Raw genomic sequence first — 15,967 nt, forward strand, 5'->3', positions numbered from 1 at the left:
GCTGGTGGAGGTTTGTAAGAGCAGCCGTGGTGTCACAGCCACGGCTCGATGCTAAGCAACTGAATCACAGCGAACACACGCAGCCTGGCATCCAGCAGGAAAGCTCACAGTGCCACGGAAACAAATCTCTTCCTCCCTCATTTCAGGAACAGAATCCCGGTGATGATTGTGACAGCTTCAACTAAGCACGCACTGATACCGTGGCAACCTCAGGAGAGCCAGCTAGCTCCATCCACAGCACAGCAGAGCTGCGGTGCTGAAGGAAGGCTGAGCTGACCCCAAATAACAAGACAGGAGCTGCAGGCTGGCCTTAAGCTTCCACCAATCAGTGCTCTACTCGCCGCTCACCTCCGCTTTCAGAAATTAAGGCAGAGTCAGGGGTAGTCTCAGGGTAGTCCTTTATCTCCACCCACCAAAACATTCACCTCAAAATGAAAGCATTTTTACAAACAACACAACGCTGACACCACTTAGTTTCGCTCTGCATTAAAACACCAGGAGGAATATTACAGTCACATGGAAGTTATGCAGAACCTTACAGCGTACACTGCAGAAATTAAAACCCTGGAACCGGACTTCTGATGTTTCCAGAGAGACAGCCTAAGGGGACAAACCACATCTTTGTTAAATATACAAAAGTTTCAAGGGGAAGAGATTTCATTTGCCAGATTGTGACGTAGCACTGGTTTGTACACATGCTCAAAGGAAATTCTCCTAGTACAAAGCCATCTAAAAAACAGAGACTGCACAAAACCTAGCTACTAAAATGAAGATTTGGTTTAAAAAAAAAAATCTATTTTCCAAAATCACTTTACAGGTAAAGGCTTCCACTGCCTAAGTGAGTTTAGTAGAATGGTAACTCAAAGTGTGCTATGAAATTCACAAATACAGTTATGCTTTTTTAATTTTTTTTAAAAAGATGTCAGGTCTTTTTACACATCAGCTTTCCCATCCAACATTTTATTTACTCAGCATCCTCATCCCCTTGAGCAGCAGCTTCCTCGCTTTCTTTGTCCTCGTCTTCTACCTTCCCACCTTCTGGCTGCTGCTCTTCTTCCTCATGGACAGATTCCTCTGCGGGTTGTGAAGTCTCCTCCGTGTTTTCTGCACCTGGCTCCACCTCTGTTTGTGCTTGGGGCTGTGCCTCAGTTTCTGTTTCTGTCCCTGTTTCTTCTTGCTCCTCCTCAATTTTAACTCCTCCTGCTTCTGGGTTCTCCCCAGGATCCTTGTTTTCGTCGTCTAGATTTTCTTCCTCCTTGTTTTCGTCGTCTAGATTTTCTTCCTCCTTGTTTTCGTCGTCTAGATTTTCTTCCTCCTTGTTTTCGTCGTCTAGATTTTCTTCCTCCAGGTTCTCTTCATCATCCTTGTTTTCATCTGCTCCTTCTGCTCTTCCTTCCTCTGCATTTCTACTGGTTCCCCCTTCTCCTTCCTCATGCTCCTCTTTTTCTTCTAGGTCATCTGTGAAAGGATTCTCACCCTGAAAGAGAAGACACACATTTGCCTGCTGACAGTTTCTCTCCAGCTGCTAACGTCACACCTGAGGAGCTCACACTAGGTACACACCAGCTACGTGCAAACCCTCCCAGAATTTATTTTTTTTTTTATTACTAAGTGACTACCAAGTTCTGTGTAAGTGTGCATGCTGAAGACATCACGCTGGAGGCCTCAGGATTTGGAGCAGCACGTGGGGCAGATGACGTTTAGTCACCTGCACAGCAGAGGCTCGACGATCAACAGCAACCAGAGATCCGACATGGTATCAGGATGCCCCAAACTACCCTGAGGTTCAGCTAAAAAGCACCCTCTGTAGTCAAACAGCAGCCACTGCGCAATTCCAACAGCACAACAGCGTTGCTGCCTGCTTAACCCAACACCGAGCTGCTCTGCAAACACCTACCTTCAGGTACCGCTCCAGTTTCTTACTGATTAGTTTGTTGTTCAGAATACTTCTCGCGACTACTAGCGAGGATTTCTTGGACTGCTCCATCATGGCCTGCAAGAGAGTACAAAGGAAGCACGCTAATTAGATTTTAGCCTGAATTAGCTGACAAGTCCAGAAATTACAGCCACAGCTGAAAACAGCCTACAGTGGCACCCACCCAGAGCACGCTCAGGAATTTGGGAAGAGGACAACAATGTTTAAGAATTCTGCAGTATTACGCATGTTCCCAAATTTTGTGCTGGATGTAGCTTTGGAAAGATAAATCACAGGCAGCCAAGTAGGGACCCTTGGAGAGGAACAGGCTGCCCAGGGAAGTGGGGGAGTCCCCGTCCCTAGAGGTATTCAACAGACGTGTGGCCGTGGAACTGAGGGACGCGGCTTAGTGATGGGACTCAGCAGGTCATACTGAAGGTTGGACTTGATTATCTTGAAGTCCTCTTCCACCCCAAGCGATTCTATGATTCTAAGGACGCGTGGCTTGCTTCACCCAGCTCCACAGGTGGGATTATTTCAGCTTTCACTCTCTTGAGTATTGAAGTTTAAAGCCTGTGCGTTCTGATTCTGCTGACACGTGGGGAAACAACGACAGCAGAGTGCACTACAGATAATTAAGAAAAATTCTCCCCAGTTTCAGGAACCAGGTGAAGCAAACCCATCCACATTTCGGCTCTGTTCTTGCAGCTGAAGCCTACAAAACCCCCAATATGGAATTCCCATGGCAGGAAGAAGCCAGGCAGCGCACTGTGGGGGCCAGCCAGAGGCGCCAGGCTGCACGCTCACCCTACGGTTGTGGTTGTGGTCAAGAGACTTCAGGTGTTTCTGGATGATGCCGTACTGCATCGGGATGAAGAGGTCACATGCAGCACAGTGAGCAGCCTCTACCTTTTTAATAAAATGCTCCATTCCAACATCTGGAAAGGAAGGTAAGAACTGTATTAAGCCGGAATCCATTCAGGGGATTGCACTGGGTTCCAGATTTCCCTGCAGCCTGCATTACAAACTCATTTTCAACACCCCCCACCAGCATCTAAAGAGTCTTCCCAGGGAGTGGGACAGGAGCCAAGTGGAAAGCACATCACAGAGGCAGGTTAGCAGAATGCTGGTGGCTCACACGGAAGCGTGGCCGCACACCGCAACAATGAGCGGTGCGAGCTGCAGCTGCATCAGCACTGCGGGTATGAAAAAAAAAGTCTCTTCAGCCTGCTAATCATCTAGCCAGCTTTGTCAGAGCTGGGTAATAACCTGAAGGGGCTGAGGGTGCACTTGAACACACAAGGTTTTACTTTTCAGCAACACCAGCAGGCTTCTGCATACTCACAACCTTCCATTTTTTTTTTTTTTTTTTTTTTTGCCTTTAAGCTATTTATAGAGGTGTTTTTTTTTGACTAGGCAGCCAATACACGTGACAAAGGAACTCTCTCCCATGCACCTGGGTAGGAACTCACCTTGCGTAAGATCTTGGTCCCTATAAATCTGCTGAATAACTGCATTAATGTCTTCAATTGCTTTACGGCGCTCTTCAGTTTTCCTAGTTTTATTAGCAACATATTCCTGTAAGGCAGAATACTTGCGTTAAGTCCTTTCTTTCCCTCCCCTCTCAGATGCATCTCTCTAGCCTGTTCATCCTCTAAGTCCTGCAAAAACCAACTGCACGTTGTCCCACACATAGCGCTGTGTTTGAGCACTTCCATCACCCGCTCTTGCCATAAAACCCATGGTAATCAGGGATTTTCTCTATTTTCTGCCACTGCAGCCAGTAAGACCAGAGTTAAGTGACCTGTTCAAAGCAAGAGGGCAGTCAAGGCACAGCTGGAATAGCAGCTCTGGTATTTTAGCCCAACTTTACTCCACCTCTTCTGGCAGCTTCACACACTGCTCAATTCAAAGTGGCATTTCAGCAGCTTTTCAGCCTCTCCAAAATAATAACAGCAAGAAAAAAGAAAAACCCTCTTAAGTCTGGGGGACTAACGTAACCGGAGGCTCACCTGGAGAAATTCAGCTGTTTGTTGAGGCAGTTTGGTTCCGACAAACTTGAAGTGTTCCTTGTGGAATTTACTCTCGAGATGACTGTTCATCTCATCGTCGTAGAAGGTCCGGTATTTGCATAAGGAACAAACAAACTGGATCCTGTTGAGACAGCTGGATGTGAACGGAAGGGATGTTCAATCCATTCCAGCTCTCTGCTCTATAAAAACCTGCTCACTGGATCTACTGCCTTGGTCTACAGTTAATGGGGAGCAGACAAAGCCCTACTCATACAAGACTTCAATCCTTTAAGCGTTTGTGGGACGTGCCCCAGAGACTTTCCCTTTTCTGTATCAGCGTGGAAGGATGCAACCAAAATTTCAAGGTTCATCTCAACCATAACACACAAAATGTCACAGTCAAGGTGACTGGTAGGAGAGCAAAGCAGCTTCTATGAGGAAAAGGCAAAGCACTGCGAAAAGGAGGAAAAAAAGGAAGGACCCAGGCTGCGACTACTACTGTCCTCGCAGAGGAGGAAGCAACATCACTTAAAGAAAAAAAAAAAGGTAATAAAAGGGAGACATTACCTTTCCACCATGCGATCCCGATGCCTCTTCTTTTGCCTCTCTTGAGTTTTCTTGCCCGCCTGCAATTTGCGTTTGATTTGACTGATCTCTTCTTGAATTGTTAAAGCACCTAAGTGTTTAAAGCAGGGTGTATTTCAGGGCACTACTTGAGGACACCACCTGATTAAAGAGAATTTCCCTGGACAAGTTTAGTAGTTGGCCCGACCGACACGCACAGCCTAGAGACACCTCTGAGTCAAGAAGCTGCTCCCTTGCAGTGCCTCCCTCTGGCCAATTACGAACGCACTCGATTTACACCACGGTGCCATCCATCTGGTGTGTTTGGGGAACGTGGCACGGGTGAAAGAAACACCCAAAGTTGTTTCCTCGCCCTTTATTTTAATTCGCATTTACTCTTTCTGGTTTTACCAGGTTTTAAATTAATCGATTATGGGTTTGATTTTTAAGTGCCACCCACTCTGAGTTGTTCGGCCTCATAATGAACACTGGCAATGCAACAGGAAAACAAAAATGGGTAAGGAGAACCAATTTACAGCACCATTATTTTCGAGATGGAGAAGCAGCTTCTCTGTCTGCCCGCCCCGGCGTACCCGCAGGCACGTCCCAGCAGCAGGGCAGTCCCGAATTTAGCTCCCCATCAGTAGAGTGGGCAGCAAGGACCCAGCACACATCTTGCAAGCAGCTCTCCTTCCAGCCCTCCTGCTCCTCTGGCTAGCTCAGCACTTCCACCACTACCCCATGAAGCGGGACATGCCTGCAAAGCTCCATCCTCCTTCACAAGCCCAATGACTTCCCCAAATCTACGGCACGGCAAGAAATTGAAACCCGTTCCCTACGCCCCAAGCTAGCAGCTTCCCCAAAGGGCCAACCTACCTTGAGCAAGGGCTCCAGCTCCTCCCTAGCAGGGCTTTTACAGCATTTCCTTATCCCTGAGCAGACACAAAGGATGGGGATTCGTCTGACCGAATGCAGGCGTTAGAGCAGAGCTAGTCCCCTGTCCCTGCAGGGATCAGGCAGGTCTCATCCTGAAGAGCAGGTGAACCGTGCCCCATCTCTCTCCACCGGCCCTGGTGATGCATTCCCACTGAAGCCTCACCCGTGCCGAGCCCTGCCAGCTCTCCCTGGTCGTATCCCACCAGCAGCACTTAGCCCACCATCCCCAGGAGACTTTGGGGCATTTGCAGAAGCCAAAAGCACCCTTTGGGATGAAGCTGCGGAGGTCCAGCTCGGGTCACCGAGACACAGCGAGCCAGAAGGGACAGCGGGGCCACAGGGCAAGTGGAACGAGCCTCTAAGAACAGAAGGAGCCTGAATAAACTTGTGAGGTTTAGCTGTAAATCCCCTCTGGCCACATCAGAGCCCTCAGCTGGAGGTGGGTTATGCTCTGCGCGCAGCCTCAGAGCACGCACAAGCCCTTTGCACTCTGTTCTGTGAGCTGCCACGTGTGCACACCAACTCACCTTTCTCAGAGTCTCTTCCTTCATCGTCTTCCCCCTCCTAAAATGCAACATCGGGATGTTAAGGCCATCCAAATTCATGCATTAGCCTATAGAGAGTGAATGTCTGTATGCTCCCTCAAAATTTTCCTCTCAAACCCTCCCCAGGCGCCCCATGCGTGGCAGAGGCGCAGCACCTCCAGCAGACCTGACCCTTAGCAGCCAGCACAGCCAAGGGATCCCAGAGCACATCGCAGGCAGATTTTGTTTTTTGCTGCCATCCATTTCCCCACTGACCACGTTACTCGGTTTGGGAATAACGTGAGAGCCCAGCAACCCACCCTCATTAGCTGCAGCACCACTCCAACTGCAGCTTTTATCACGAGCAAGTACAAGTTTTCAAGAGTTACTTACACCTCTGGAACCCTCTTTCTCCTCTTTCTCTCCTGATTCTCCTTCGGTTCCCTCCTCTGAAAGGAGCAGCGCAGTCAGTGTAGGCAGTAACCCAGCTAAGATCCCCCGTAACAGATTTACCACCGCACAAAAGGCGCAGCGAAGCGAGCCGAGTGTCAGACACCGAGAGTGGCAGCTTTGTGCCACTACTGACACAGCTGTGAAGCTGCTCTTACCGTTGTCAGAGTCCGAGTTATCGGAGCCATCCGTCTTTGCCGCCTTGCTGTCGGGTTCGTCGGAGCTGTTGGTTTGCTTTCGCTTCTTCGCGGTGAGGTCTTTCTTCATTTTCTTCTTTTGCTGCTGCGAAAGAAGAGAAAGGTTAATCCCCGCGGTAAAGACAAGTGCCCTCCTCATCCAGCAATGTTTTGTTTTACTGGTTTATAGCTGAGTTTTAATCATTTACTCATTTATAAGCATCCTGCACACACAGGTACGTTTCCAACGGGCAGAGCTGATCAGACAGGACAAAATCCACCACCAGCACCTCTATAATATACGAGATTAAACCCCAAATAACCGCGACGTTCTCCTACCTTTAGGAAACAAAGTTTTTAGATTAAAGCATCGCACACATGAATACTGCTCTGTGGCTCAGCCTTGGTCTACTTCGGAGAAAAAAAGCTAAGAAGCCAAGCCAGTAACATGCAGAACTGCACATTACCACTTCCCAGAGCACATTCTGGAGCCATCTGTAGGGCCTGTTGGGAAACGTTTAGCTCAAGACTAAGCAGGCAGGAGGATACTGCAGCAAGTACTTACTTTGAAGTCCGAGTCCCACATTTTCCAGTTCCTCCTCATGCGTTGTTTCATCATGCCTCCTCCAAAGCGCATGTTCCCCGAGAAGCCTCGCATGCCCTGGAACATGCCAAGTTCGGGGATGATGTTATGGGAGAAGAGGGACGGGAGCCGGGAGGAACCGTGGGGGCCGAGGCCCCGTGCCCCCATCCCCTGCGGCGGCTCATTCCACTGTCCACCCATGCGCCCGGAGTAGGACGAGGCCATGGGTCTGTTATTGCGCCCGTCGCGCGCCCAGTTCTGACCCCGTTGGCCAAAGTTGTCCCGCGCCCTGTTCTGGTACTGGTCCCTGCGGTTCCCGTAGAAGCCGTCGTAGTGCCCTTCGTAATGCCCGTCGTAGGGGCCATCGTAGGGCCCGTCGTAGGCGTTGTCATTGTCGTGCTCGGCCTCGTTGTAGTCATAGCCAGATCTGTAGAGGTCACGGTCGTTCATGGAAGACCGCGAGTCGTAGGACTCGTACGAGTCATACCTGTGGGCGAGGAAACACCCATGCGGTACGTTAGAGCCCACCAAGAAACAACGGTGGAGGCTAAGCAAACAAAACCCTTCAGAATAGATTTTTCTTGGGTTTTTTTAATCATCAGATGCGCCGCGGAACATGGCAGTTTTTCTCTCCCTGTCTGGGACAGGGGCTGGGGCACGGCACAGACCAGCCAGGGGCGGTTGGCGGCTGTAACACTTCTGTTACACCTCTACACACGCCGGAGGAACCAGAGACCTTTAGACATGGAAAAACCAAAACACACCTGATGCCAGGGAGCCCCTCGGGCCACCCTTTTGGGAGTGTCCAAGCTGGTTTAGAAGCACCCCAAATGCCAAGTTGGCCAAAGGTTGTCCCCAGCTGAGGCTGGGGATTGCCAGCCCTGCACGGACACAGCCCCGCTTCCAGAGTGTTGGGAGCACTGGAGCAAAACCAGGAGCTACTCAGCAGCATGGCAAGATCCCCTTCAGCCCCTGTGCTGCCCAGAAATCCTCCCAGGAACAGTGGGATCAGCTGCGCAAGAAGGACTTTGGTATCGTTAAAGGCTTATTACAAACTCTGTCCTTCCCTGCTGCCCCCGTAACAGCCTCCTGTCCACACAGGGGCTGTTTTCCTGAATGGGAAGCTGACACGTGCCACGACTCACGTAAAACTAGTTTTAATTGATTTTTTCCCCACCAGGAAAGGAGCTCGTAGAGGATTTTTAGCCTTACGTTGTTCAGCAGTCAAACTGCAAGCGGCGGTGGCGCACCCTTCGTGCTGGAATTAGAGACGGGCGTGCCTGCATCGACCAGAGAGGAGAAAACCCAAACCCAGCACCGTGTCAGGCTTCAGACACCAAGCTACGAGCCCTCGTGAGCACGGAAATAAGGAAGAGATCGGGGGGAGGACCATCATCCCTGCTCCGAAGGAACTCCAAAGTGGCCCCATTCAATACGAGATAAGACGTTGGGGCTCCAAAACATCCTGTCACCGAGGGCAAGCTACCACTGTCCAGCGACAAGGCAGCCCAAGCAGCTCCTTTCCTACTCTATCACAGAACAGAGTCAACACTCCAAATTATCTACTTTGCTCTTATCGTGCTTCTCATTCCTTCACGTGCCAGAAGTGGGAAATTTTCACCTTTTCATAAAAGCAAGGCTGGTAGTCCACCACCCTCCGTCACACAGGTGCCAAATGGGTAGAAACACAGGCAGCAGCGTGTCGGCCACACGCTCTACAGGATCAAAGCTCACAAGCCCCAAACGATGTTTGGAGAGACAAGGATCCCAAGAATAATTTGGCAATCCCGCTCAAAAACTGCTTCGTGTGGTTAAAACGAGTGACTGACCAAAACAGATCGATTTGATGTAGCATTACTGATGTGGTTTGTTAGAAACTTTGTTTCTGCAAGCGTAGGAATGCAGAAGAAAACTGTCACATTATATTTTGTTAACATTTACTTCCGAGTTTTACTTTGTTCCGTGTATTACTGTACCTTAAAAAACCTGTACTATGTAGCTGCTCTACAGAAATACTCAAGCCCGGCTCAATGCTCAGAGCAAGTTAATACCTGGGAAGTCTTTGGGGCAGGCATCCTGCTTGTTAGCACTGAAACACTGACAGAAGTCAGCAAGGAGTTAACCAGAGCCAAATATCTGAAATACTGGCTACAAAGACATCACTGAAGTAGCAAAAAATCTGTACATCAAAGCCAGTAAATTAAACTCAGACCAAAAGGCACAAAACAGTGCCTCTTTTTCCCTTCATATTGCTCTAGAAGTTCTTAAGCAAGAACATGAAGGAGAACAAGAAGAATTCTTTTTAGTCTTGTTGAAGAACATGAAATTTCCCCCACTAGTGGAAAACACTCGACTTTTAAGTACCAAAGACGGATTTTTTGGCAAGACATCGATGCCGACCGGGCGCGAGACCTTTCACCAGCGCTGCACTCACCTGTCTCCCCCCGAGCCGTAGTGTCCTCCTTGCATCGTGTCCGTGTCCAGGTGCGACACCATGTCCAGGCGCTGGTTCATCTTTGCTATGACGGCGTCGGCACCGCCGGAGGCATCGGGGTTCATGTCGACGTCCGAATTGCCCATTTCCCAGGAGTTCGAGGTGGCCATGCCGTAGCCGTAGTTGCCCGAGTTATCCTGCCCGTACCCATAGCCATAACCGTACCCCTCATACCCTGGAACAAAAAATGAGCTGCTTTTATTTCTGGTTATTAACGCTTTAATTTCAATTCAGATGCAAAACCACCCCTGAAATCACCACAGGGAATTTAAACAAACGAACAAAAACTGATACAAGCCTGATAAAGCTTTATATTTGGCCTTTTCTTCCCCGTCCCTTTTACGTGCTGGCATGCGTGTAAAGGTGTGCACGTAGCTTGGAATTCTGCAGAGCTCCTCCTGCTGTCGCCCCAGCACTGAATTTATATCACAACCTGCGCTAACCTGGCTCAAACTATTCCAAGTGACAAAAGGCTGTTTTAGGGGGCCGAAAATAAAACTAGTATCTTGACTAGAACAGGTTTTCCTGCACATGCAGCATCAGGAACAGCAGCAAAGAAGTTGTTCTGTTTGTTCTGTTGAGTTCAACAAGAACTTTAAAATAAAAGAAAGTAGCTGCAAAAAAAACAGGAAGACACAATGCTACACGGGCTCTATGCTACAGCAGGGCTCTTGTTCATCACTGACCTCAGCGTGTCTCCCACAGGATCGGCAAACACATCTGAAGCTAAGAAACCAATCTGTCAGAAAACTACCCAAGTTTTTACCGCACTTACCTCTGTTTGTCCCAGAGTTCCAGTCTCCATAACCTAGAAAAGAAGAAAAAAGCTGTTAGAGGCTTATTTATTGCGGTTTGATTGCAGCCAAAGATATTCTTGTTACCTTGCAGCGAAAAAGAGCAGCACCCTGAAAAGCCAAGTATGAAACGAGCCCGACCAAAACATCACCCTGGCAATGACAAGCAGGACACGGCCCCCAGAAAGCAACATCTTCGCTCAGATTTTGCAAAATCTGAAGCTCAAGCTGGGTTCCTGGCATTGAGGGGAGTAAACACTGATTTTTGAACTATTTCTGAACCTAGCGAGACCCCAGTGGGAAGAGCAAAACCTTTTTGCTGGAGACGGAGGGACCCGCTGCAGGCTGGACATGCCCGAATCCCATCCTGAGGCTGCCACGTGCCCCGTGCTCCTCGCTATCACACCAAACCTCCCAGGCCGCGCGTTTGCCATCGCTTCCAAAGCACTTTTAGCCCCCGCGGCTTCCTGCGGCGGCTTCGGAAGGGGCTGGGACACCCCCGGGTGCGTGCTTCCAGCTGCATCAGCCCCACAGCCGAGTGTTTTGTAGGTGAAGCACCGGGTCTGGCATCCCTCATGGCACCACGCCGCTCTGACAGGAGCCTAAAAAGCAGCACTGGGACTCGCCGAGGAAGTTTTAATCCCATCACAGACCAACCTGGAGCCTCCTGGGCCTGACATTCAGGTGCCCTTTCAGGGCAAAACGCTTCTCGACGCCCTCTCACGCTTTGCCTTTGGGGGAAAGCAGCTGAAAGGTGCAGAATTCGGGAGAGGAAGACCCCCGAGGAGCCACAAGCAACCCGGGCACCCGATGGAAACCGTTAGCCAGCGATAATTACAAAACCAATTAGTCTCATTAGCGGCCGGCGGCTTCCGTTCACCTAAACCGAGCCGTCGGCTTTGGGGAAGGCGCCGCTGCCTTGCGGGTACTTGGGGGGGGTCCCTACCAAACAGAAACTCCTTATTCCAAAAGATAAAAGAAATTGGGTATTTTTATGTCCCTACGGCGTGAGGTGAAGCCGTTCCCACAGCGGGGATGTGCCCAGGCGTCCCCTGTGCCGCTGGAGAACCGAGAGGAGGCTTCGACAGAGGAGTAAAAGACATGAAAGGAGCAGGAACCGAGGGAAGGAGCAGAGCGGACTCGCGGGAAGCCAGACGACAAACTCCCCTCCGTGCAAAAACAGGGGGAAAGCTGGGGAATTTGGGCAAAAATCGGGGAGTTTGGGCAAAAACCTCCTGAATTCGAGCAATAAAAGGGGAAAACCTCAGGAATTTGGCCAAAAGCAAGGGGAAACCTGGGGAATTAGGGAAAAAGACTCGTGAACTTGGGCAAAATCCGGGGGAAAACCTCGGGAATTTGGGCAAAAACCTCCTGAATTTGGGCAAAATCGGGGGGAACCTCGGGAATTTGAGCGGAATCGGGGGAAAACCTCGGGAATTTGGGCGAAAACCTCCTCAATTTGGGCAAAAACCGGGGAAACTCTCCTGGATTCGGGCAAAACCACCCCGTTTTCCATCACCGAGGGCGGCGCCGGGCGGGTTCCGGGGACCGTTCCCCTCCGCCCGTCGGGCCCCGGAGCTCCGGGGGCTCGGGAAAGCACCGCCGCCGCCTCGGGGTCCCCCCGGGAGCCGCCGCCCGGTCCCCGCGGGGCCGCCCCCGCCGCCATCTTGCGCCGCCGCCCTCACCTGAGTAGCTCATGATGGCGGCACCGCCACCCGCCGCCGCCTCCTGCGCCAGACGGTAACGGCGGCAGCGCCCCGCCTCCCCGCCTCCTATTGGCCTGCGGGGCTCCACCGCCCGCCTCCGCGCCGCCGTCATTGGCCTGGCCTCCCCGCGACTCGCGGCTTCTATTGGCTGCGTCGGGACGTCGCTCACCGCTCCCTGGCGTTCCACAGGGCGGCCCCCTCGGCGATTGGTGGGTGCGGGTGTCAATCGCCGCGCCTCCGGCGGTTTCGCAATGGCCCCGGGGAAGGAGAGCGCTGATTGGTCGGTGCCACCGTCACCTGGCGGGAAGGCGTTACCGCTTTGGTTCTGGGCTCTGATTGGCCAGCTGAGGGGAGGGCCGAGCCTTGCCTAGGCCAATGGCGTGGCGGCCCCGCCTCGAGCCTCCGGCGCCGCCAGAACGGCTCCAGTGCGGCGCTTGGCCCCGCCCCTCCCCTGCCGCCATTGGCTGCGGCCGCCGGCGGGCCCCGCCCCCGATGGGCGCGCGCGCGCGCCCAACCCGCGTGGGGGCCGCGTGCCGGCAGGGGGCACGTGACAGCGCCGCGTGGGTGGGGACACGCGTGGGGGCACGGGGGCGGCCCGCGTGGCGGTGTCAAGCCGGGGTTACCCAGAGCGCCCCCCCCCCCACGCGTCTCCCGTGGGTGGCCCCGAGCCGGCGTCACCCGCGGGGGACGGGGCAGGGGGGAGCCGTGGGGCTCGGCCACGGGTCAGCGTCCCCCTGCCACCGGGACGCGTCCCAACCCCGCTGCCCCCTGCCACCGGGACAGGTCCCAACACCGGTGGCCCCGTGCCCCAGGGGTGCATCCTGACTGCGGCGCCCCGCTGCCACTAGGGCACATCCCGGTATCGGTGTCCCCACGCCACCGGAACGCATCCCGAGCCCGGTGTCCCCGCATCACTGGGACACGTTCTGACTCTGGTGTCCCCACACCCTCAGACACAGCCCGATCCCCCCGTCCCCACACCACTGGGCCGTGTCCCAACCCCGGTGTCCCCACGCCCTCGGACACGGCCACACCGTGAGCCCTTAACGATGTCACAGCTCCCGTGTTTAAAGGGCATGGCCTCACCTGGACCTCGGCCTCCCCTTTTCCCAGGACACAGCCCGCCCCTTGAGGACACATCCCAACCCTGTTGTCCCCACCCATGGGTGACAACCCATGGCCACCCAACCCCTGTAGGGCCACGTTTCCATCACCGCCCCCCCTTCCAGGGCCGGTTTCGACCACCCCCGTGGCCCTAAAACATCTTGTTTCCCCCAAAAGAGCCTCTGCGGGGACCCCACAATGGCTGGAGCCAGGGGTCACCACCCACGCACCACACTCCAGCCTCCTGGGGGTCGTTTCCAGAAGAGTTTAATCTAATGTACATATTCCCGGGTACATTAATAACCAGAATATGCCCGATGAAAAAAGTTAAAAGGTCAATTTCCCTCTGAGCCGTGCTGGGCTCGGGACTTGGAAATAAAAATGAATGCTCCTTATTTTTTCCTCTACACAAAACTAGAGTTAAAAAAGTCGAAGGTCTATGCAGCTAGACAAGGAAAAAAAAAAAAAACAAAAAACAAAAAGCAACAGTGAACGGGGCTGGGGAGGGGAGACGGCAGTGCCGAGCCCGTGTGCGGCTCCACTGCAGCCGCTCGGGGATGGGAGCGGGATTGGAGAAATGGCCCCGTCCCCGTGGCCGCCGCCACCTCTCCCCGGCCCCCACTGGGGGCTGGTGCCCACCGCTGCCCCTCCGACTGCCGCCGCCCAGCGTCACCGGTGCCGGGAGCCCGCGGTCCCGCGTGAAATGGGGGTGGGTGGGTGCGGGGGGGGGGGGACCAGAGGGCAGCAGGACGAGGCGGGAGCGGGAAATCCGTGACTTGCCGTTTAACGTGGCGGAAGGCGGGCAGCGTTTTGCCTCGGGGGAAGGGGAGCTGGGCAACATGCAACCCCGGAACAACGGACTCCGACACCTACGTGAGCTAAATTCGTCGTCTACGCAAATCGAATATACAGTAACTCGAGGGCCATATACAAATCCACAGCGCTTGCCAGGCCGAGCTGCTCCCCTCCCTTCTGGCGCGGCGTCTCGCTCCCCCGGCCCCGAACCGGCAGAAGCGGCCGCAGCTCCCGCGTCTTTGGGCTAAACCGGCCCCGCGGCCGGGAGTGAGGGTGCGCACCCGCCGCTGGCGTCCCCCAGCCCCATCCCAAGCCAGGGAACCGGCCTCGAGTGCCACCCCCCCGGCGGGACCCCGGGGCAGAGTATGAACTCCGCTGCCGGCGGAGGGGCGTCTTGTTCCATGTAGTGCTTGTGGCCGGGGCCCCCAAAGCCTGGCCGGAAAACCGTGCGCCGGGTTTGGGGGGCTGAGGTTTGCTCCGTGGGGGGACGTGCAGGCACGGGAGGGGCTGAGGGTGCCCCGGGGCGGCTCCGTCGCCGAGCCTCGGCTGGCTCCGTTACTGAGCCTCAGCCACGGCGGGGGGCTCGGGGGCCGGGGCTTCGCCCCGCAACGGGTCTGCTTTGGAGAAATTCATTTCCAGGATGTGTCGCTGGAGGTGCCGCACCCACTCCTCCTGGATGGAGAGGGGCCCCTGGAACTCCACCTCGCAGAACCTGTGGGGACAGCGACGTCAGCCAGGCTCTGCTCGGGGTTTGGCCGAGGCTCCTCCATCGGCCCCGTGGGGGCGGCCGCCAGCAGAGACCCCTGGAAAGCGGGGTCCACCTGGGGCACGGGGCGAGGAAGGGCAACCGCAAGGACTCGGCACACTGCCCTCTCTGGAAGGAAACGCCCCCCCGGAGCCGACCTACCTGCACTTGAGGGTGTAGATGTTACCCACAAACTTCACCAGGGAGGTCTGCGGCGGGCGGGGGACCAGGGAGGGCACCGGCCTCATCCTCGGCGGCGGCTGGCGCGTCTCCTCCATCTTCTGCTGGAAGTCGGCCCCTTCCTCCTCCCGGTGCAGGGGGTTATCCAGGGGCCTCGCTTGCCTCCGCTCAAACTCTGCGGGGGGAGAACGAGGAACAAAAACGTGTCACGGCAGAGGGGGCACAGTGCAACGGTGCGGCACGGCCTCTCTGCTTGCAGCCACGGGGCTCCCAGGATAGGGAACAGCCTCCACGTGTCTCTTGCCAAAGGGAACCGGGTCCCTGAAGAGTGGAGCGGGGGGGATCTCGGGTAGAGGGTTCCCCCCACGCCCCAGGGATGGGCAGAGGGGATGGGGCAGGGGGTTCTCGGCGCTCTGCCAGCTCCCTCTGGTGCTGGAGCCCCCCCTCTGCTGGCTGGCTCCCAACTCACTGTGGATATTCGGGCGCTGATGCTCCTCCATCTTCACCAGCGAGAGGGGAGAGGTGACCATGGGTCGCTCACCGCCGCTTCCCCCGTCCAGGATCTTCCCGGGCTCGCCGTGCGCCAGGTCTGCGGCCAACCCCTTGCTCAGCAGGGCCACGCCGCCGGGCTGCAGGCTCAGGGGCATCCTCCGGGTGCCATCGTGGTCCCGGGCGTGCGAGGAGTTGCGGAACTTCTTGGTGAAGGGCCGGCCGCCCTGGATGTAGCTGCGGTAGGCGCCAGCTTTTTGGGGCCGGTGCCGGATCCACTCGCTGAGCGTCTCGATGGGCGAGCCGTTGACGCACCACTCGGTGACGCCGAACTGCCGGAGGTGCGCTCGCGCGTGGCTGGCCAGCGCCTTGCGGTTCTCGAAGTAGAGGCCGCAGAGCTCGCAGCAGGCTTCGCTGGCTGGGGGCGCGGGGCAGGGGGTGAGCGGGGGACTTGGGGACGGATCCCCGCCCCCATCCCAGCTGTCTCCCTGCCACCACCC

The 15,967-nt window shown here is 54.7% G+C and overlaps 2 protein-coding genes across 8 annotated transcripts in view; both read right to left on the reverse strand.

The window, feature by feature from the left end:
• Positions 1-381: 381 nt before the first annotated feature.
• On the reverse strand, positions 382-12,556 carry AKAP8L (A-kinase anchoring protein 8 like). Of its 4 annotated transcripts, none has more exons than XM_080571680.1 (13): positions 12,134-12,556; positions 10,430-10,462; positions 9,595-9,829; positions 7,143-7,647; positions 6,560-6,680; positions 6,345-6,400; positions 5,955-5,991; positions 4,495-4,603; positions 3,928-4,081; positions 3,388-3,493; positions 2,723-2,853; positions 1,898-1,993; positions 382-1,477 (listed from the first exon to the last, which is right to left on the reverse strand). In XM_080571680.1, the coding sequence occupies exons 1-13, from the start codon at positions 12,264-12,266 to the stop codon at positions 965-967; spliced, it is 2,229 nt and encodes a 742-aa protein (XP_080427806.1). In that variant the 5' UTR covers positions 12,267-12,556; the 3' UTR covers positions 382-964. The 4 variants fall into 4 exon arrangements, with proteins under 4 accessions (XP_080427806.1, XP_080427805.1, XP_080427808.1 ...); XM_080571679.1 differs by having other exon boundaries at positions 6,560-6,683; positions 12,134-12,553; XM_080571682.1 differs by having other exon boundaries at positions 3,928-4,069; positions 12,134-12,552.
• Positions 12,557-13,509: 953 nt separating this feature from the next.
• The window catches only part of WIZ (WIZ zinc finger), a 50,609-nt gene continuing 48,151 nt past the window's right edge, over positions 13,510-15,967 (reverse strand). For all 4 annotated transcript variants that reach the window (XM_080571676.1, XM_080571677.1, XM_080571675.1 and 1 more), the window contains 3 exons: positions 15,448-15,885; positions 14,961-15,153; positions 13,510-14,765 (listed from right to left, as the gene is read on the reverse strand). In XM_080571676.1, the coding sequence (XP_080427802.1) occupies positions 14,609-14,765; positions 14,961-15,153; positions 15,448-15,885 (788 nt within the window). In that variant the 3' untranslated portion in view covers positions 13,510-14,608. The remainder of the gene's footprint in view (positions 14,766-14,960; positions 15,154-15,447; positions 15,886-15,967) is intronic.

Source organism: Anser brachyrhynchus, assembly GCF_964034855.1.
Source record: "Anser brachyrhynchus genome assembly, chromosome: 35".
Taxonomy (NCBI): Eukaryota; Metazoa; Chordata; class Aves; order Anseriformes; family Anatidae; genus Anser; species Anser brachyrhynchus.